The sequence below is a fragment of the Pyrus communis genome, chromosome 1 (genome assembly GCF_041283825.1).
Source record: "Pyrus communis isolate YQ-2024b chromosome 1, ASM4128382v1, whole genome shotgun sequence".
Lineage (NCBI taxonomy): Eukaryota > Viridiplantae > Streptophyta > Magnoliopsida > Rosales > Rosaceae > Pyrus > Pyrus communis.
Window position 1 is genome coordinate 3,962,502 of NC_142565.1, and position 5,587 is coordinate 3,968,088.

At 36.4% G+C, this 5,587-nt stretch overlaps 1 protein-coding gene across 1 annotated transcript; it reads right to left on the minus strand.

The window, feature by feature from the left end:
* Positions 1-682: 682 nt before the first annotated feature.
* LOC137720613 (ethylene-responsive transcription factor ERF105-like) lies at positions 683-2,162 on the minus strand. Its single transcript, XM_068459700.2, has one exon. The coding sequence runs from the start codon at positions 1,848-1,850 to the stop codon at positions 885-887; it is 966 nt and encodes a 321-aa protein (XP_068315801.2). The 5' UTR covers positions 1,851-2,162; the 3' UTR covers positions 683-884.
* Between the last annotated feature and the right edge of the window lie 3,425 nt (positions 2,163-5,587).

Genomic DNA, 5,587 nt, shown 5'->3' on the forward strand with positions numbered 1-5,587 from the left:
ACCCGCCCCGAACCTACACTACCCGCCCCTACCCGCGGTTCCTCTATCCGTTTGCCCACCCCTATAATGTACCTATTACTAAATTTATGGATCTAAAAAATATAGGCAAATTAATTTATATAGTAAATTAGTATAACATTGCATACATATTAATAATATTTTTCATATAAATATATTAGTATTTAAATTAGTGAATCTTTTTTGGGTTTATTTAATTTAGTGAATCTACAAAATATAGATAAATTAATTTATAAAACTAGTATAATATTTCATACATGTTTATCTAGGATTCCGAGCCTCTAAGAGTAGGCATATCATTCATATTTCTTATATAAATGTACTTATTATTTAATCTACAAAATATAGGCAAATTAATTAGTATGATATATTAGTATATAGGGGCTTGTTGCTCATCAGAATTAGGATGAGTTATGCTAACATTTATCTCTAACTTAAATAAGGTGTTGTTGCATAACTTGGAAATATATTTTAATAATAGGTCACTTATTTGCCCACAGATTATCTGAAAGTTAAGTTTTACTTGGATGTTTAAAATTATATGAGTTTTTATTTATGAAATGCGAATGGCAAAGGCCTACATCTAAAGAACCAGTTATTATACTTGCAGAATTGCAGGTTCAACACTCAAAAATCAAAGAAAATACGGAAAGTCCATACAAAATTGGTTGAAGAAAGTATTTCATTATATAAAGATTAAAGGAATATATAAACAAATCAAACTTAAAAAACAATATGAGTTCTTCAATCCACATTGCTCTGGTCCTCTGGACTATTTACAGTGCTCTGTTTATGCTGCTTTTTTGCAGATGGATGATACAAATTAAACTCTGGCAATGAAGGAATGATAACCATAAATTAAAAGTTCAAGTAACCATGAGCTGAGAATATCCCATGAAATTGGGGTGAGGAGATAACGGAGACAGAGGAGGCACACTGAAAATCCCCAGTTCGTTTTCTTTGCTCAGATCCCAAACCGCCGTCCAACTTGACGGTGTTAATGGGCAAACGGCGGTCGAAACTCTCTCTTGGGCGGGGATTTTTATATCCTGAACATCCTCCTCCTTCTTTATCTCTTTGTTTCTGATCAACTCACCGGAACTCTCATGACTTTCGGTGCTCCGTTCTCTCCTCCTTTTTCTGCTGACCAGCAGAGGATGATCGGCTGAGAGTTCTTCTGATCTTCCAGCTTCAAGTGGAAAGTTGACAATTGCTTTGCTTCCACGCAGCTTGAAAGCAGCAAAGTCGTAAGCTTTGGCGGCTTCAATGGCGGTGTCGAAGGTTCCGAGCCAAACCCGGGAACCCCTTCTGTTTGGGTCACGAATCTCCGCTGCGTACTTTCCCCACGGCCTTCTCCTCACACCCCTGTAGTGCCTTGCAGCAGCTTCAACCACGGTGGAAGTGTTTGATGTGTTTTGATTTTCATCACCAGAAGAAGAAGACAGAGGTGGTGGGGATGGAATGGCCACGTTTATGGCGGGCTTGCGGTGGCTGAGAGTCGAGTGTTTTGGTGGTTTTGGGTGGGAGATTTGGGGTTTGGTTTCGAATCGAGTGTCCCGATCAATTTCAGGGACTAAGTAATCAGAGATTTTGAAATATTGGTCAGTAGACTCACTACCACTGTTGGTGGTGCTGGTGGTGATTGTGGAGGAGGAGGAGGAGGAGGGGGAGGAGGAGGAAGTTGTGTTAAAGGGTGATTGGGTGATTTCATGTTGTTGGGGGATATGGGAGGTGCAAAGGTTGAGACTAGTGATGAAGCCATCCACTGTTGTAAATTCATTCAAAAGGTGTTGCCTAATCAGCTCTAAAGCTGAAGAGTCTTCTGATGCCATTTCAAAAACTCTAAACAGAAGCAGTCTCAGACGAATCCTTAGAAACTTCAAAAACTAAGAAAGAAGTGAAGACTAGAAGTGTTATAGTGGAATGGAAGAGAGTGTGGGTTTGAACGAAATATATATAACGGGGAGGGAAGATCGGGAAGATTGAAAAGTATGTGTTCAAAGGTGAAGGTGAGGCCTTCACGTTAGCTTCCAAGATAGAGATAGGAAACATCATCTGGTCACCTTGGTGAGATAAATCACAAAAAAAACAGTGGTCTTGGACTACGGATACCATTACTTTAATGTCTTTTTTATTCAAAAAGGGACCACGTTTTCAATTACTAAGCTTCCACGCTACTTCCAGAGCCAGTTTAATAAACCCTAAAGCTTGCTTCGCTTGTATTAGGGTCAGTGGTTTTTGTTTATTGCAACTTGCAGGTTAAATTCAACTAATATTATTTAAACAGCCCACGTGTTTTTAATTTGAAACCATTGTTTATTTGTGTCTTTATAAGAGCACTATTATTATGTTTTTAAATTAGAGAACACCTGTACTACTTATAGTTTATCTTAGGTATGGCTTGGAAGTTGGAACAATGTCAGAGAAAATAAATAATAGTAAAGTTTATACTAGTATTTCTACTAATACATCAGTATCGTATTATTGTTTCTAAATGATTGAGGTTCTATCCGGCTGTTAAATTAAGTAATTGAGGTTCTATCCGGCTGTTAAATTAAGCAACGTATGTAAAACAATGTACTCTATAAGTTTATAATCCTCATACAAAACAATGAAGCTTTATTTATTAAGGATGTCCCGTTTAAGAAGAGCAAGAATATCTAGTTTGATTGGATGTTTAGAACTATTTCATTTTTAAGAGGTTGTTTGGTATCTTTCTCAGGTCCAAGAAGGATACCAAACATGCCACACTATATTTGGATGAATAAATTCAAGGAATTTCAAATGATGGAAATTTATTTTCTATAATTTGAAAATTTACTTGTTCGGTTAACCTTAAAAAATATAAGGAAATTCAAATATGAAATTTAATGCGCATATTATTAATATATATGTGAGAGATAGTAGTTTGAAAATGTACTAATGGAGGTGGTGGTGGCGGAGGTGGTGACTGTAATTCCCTAAAAAATTTAAGTATATGAATTTGATATTCACAATTATGAATATGTTGAGAAAATCGAAAATAAATCGATTTATGGTTATGATAATTTAATTGAGAAAATTTTAAAATTTTGATACCGGAAATTATTATAGTTTATATCATAAAATTTATCGTTAAGTGAAAAAGATGAAAATGCCCCTAGTTGGTTTAACGTAATTATACGATGACGTATTTTATACTAATATAATTTAAATGATTTCTTGATAAATTTGGATAGAGCTCAGTCCTACAAGCATGTAGGCGAAAACCGTTTGACAAACAGAATTATAATGAATGAGTTATTAACGAACGAAGTTAGAGGGTAAAATGGTAATTTTGGGAGGGAGCATCCTCCAAGCCAAAGGCTTCTCTTCTTTTCCTTTCCCGGCAGGAAGATGCAGCAAAGGGGGGGCTGCTGTGTTCATCTCCCCCTTAATTCTTCTTCACTCCAAAAATAATAACTTTCTCATATGGTAACGAAATCACGCATGGTCGAAGGCTATGTATTCATAGCGAATCCCTCTTCAATTTGATACCAAAATCATATGCTGGAAATAAGCGTGCTCATTTATTGAAGCCTAGAAGTTTTGACGGTTTTTGTGGGTTTTTCGCCGATTCTAGTCAAACTCGCTGGAGATGGGTCTCGACCTAAGAGAGAAAAATACTCCTCTCATCATGCACTTCCAGGATATGTAAGTGAATCCTTCGAATTCCAAGTTTCATTTTCAAACAAGTTTGAGATTGAAGTGTTCAACTTGAAATTTCGGGATTCTTGGTAAGGATTCGTGATGATGAAGTTGATTTAAGAGCATAGTAGCGAAGTGGCAGATTGATGAACAACTTTGGAGGAGTTTGGAGGTGAGAACCCAAGAAACCCTTTCATATTTTCTTTTTGGTTCTAACAGATAAGTTAAGTTATGTTAACTTCTTGGTGTAAGTTGGATGAATTTGTGTGGATTTTTAAACTTGTAACTAAAGTGGCAAAGAATTGGTTTAAGTTGATGAGTAGGCTTGCCATGAGCCTCACCTTGGATTTTGAGTGATCTTCGGCTAACTTTATTCATGTTGGACTTGATGGAGGAATTATAAGAAGTTTTGGAATCTGGTTATGGATATATAATTCTTTGTTGAGTGTTAAGTAAGTGTGTGACTGTTAAATAAAAACTAGACGGCAGAAACTAATTTGGAGTAAATTCTTCGAACGAAGTGTTCCAATATGGATATATAATTCTTTGTTGAGTGTTAAGTAAGTGTGTGACTGTTAAATAAAAACTAGACGGCAGAAACTAATTTGGAGTAAATTCTTCGAACGAAGTGTTCCAATATCGCATGATTGTTAATTTTGGAAATTTGACAAGCAAATGGATGGAAACGGACCTAAGTAGGGTTTGTTCAATTTTTCTTACGGTTGGTGAACTACGATTGGCTTGATCCCTCTGAAGGGTACGTAGGCAGTCTAATGGGAAGTTAGATGCAGCCATAAAATAAATGAGATTAATTATTAGTGGAAAATCGTCAAAGAAAGAACTGTTAGTATGGTTAATAACATAAAGGGTAACTAGGACATTTTTGGCCTACCATTAAATGAAAATTCTAAAATAAATTGGCGGGGCGTTACAATCAGTGGCAAAGCTACAGAGGGACTGGGAAGGGCAGCTACCCCTCATCTCGTTGAAAATTAAGCCCAAGAGCATGGTTCCACCCCTCTGGTCTCGTCATAATTAATGGCTGCATTGCATATCGGTTTCCAGGTTTCTGCTGCTGCATAGCAACAACTTTTGTTATTTTTTTAAAATCCCTTAAATGAAACGATGTTGTTTCATTTAGTATTAAAAATAAAATAAATAAATAAACTCCTTAATCAAACGACGCCGTTTCATTTAATTGATTAAAAAAAATTAAAGAGGACCACTATCCCCGTGCCTTCCATTATTCAATGGAGCCCTTCACTTTTTGAAAACCAATTAGAAGACCCGTGCGCCCCCCCCCCCCCCCAACCCCTCACAAAATCCTAGCAGTAGTTTCGCGTCCTTGATACGCAATTAAAGAAATTGAATGAACGCTTCAATGAGGTAAACACCGAATTGCTTATTTGTATGGCATGTTTGAGTCCGATGAATAATTTTGCATCTTTTGACAATGTAAAAATGGTTCGTCTAGCCTAACTTTATCCTCAAGATTTTGATCGTATGGACCTCATGAATCTTTCAATTCAACTTGACATTTACATTCACGATATGAAGATGCATAGTGAGTTTTCATCAATGAGAGGAATTGGTGATCTTGCAAGGGAGTTGGTGAAGACCGGTAGGTGTGCAAGCTATATGTTAGTGTATAAGCTTCTTACATTGGTTTTGGTGTTATCGGTTGTAACCGCTTCGGTGGAGAGAGCTTTTTCTGCTACGAAGATTGTGAAAACACCATTGCGTAACAAAATAAGAGATCAATGGTTGAGTGATAACATGCTTGTTTACATTGAGAGATACGTATTTGCTTTTATTGATAATGAGTCTATTATGCGGCATTTTCATGATATGAAACCTCATCAGCAACAATTATAATTTGTTTGTATTGATAATTTATGGAAGA

Excerpts from the sequence above, each read along its gene's own strand:
- LOC137720613 (XM_068459700.2), bottom strand. The coding sequence starts at position 1,850 with ATGGCATCAGAAGACTCTTCAGCTTTAGAGCTGATTAGGCAACACCTT.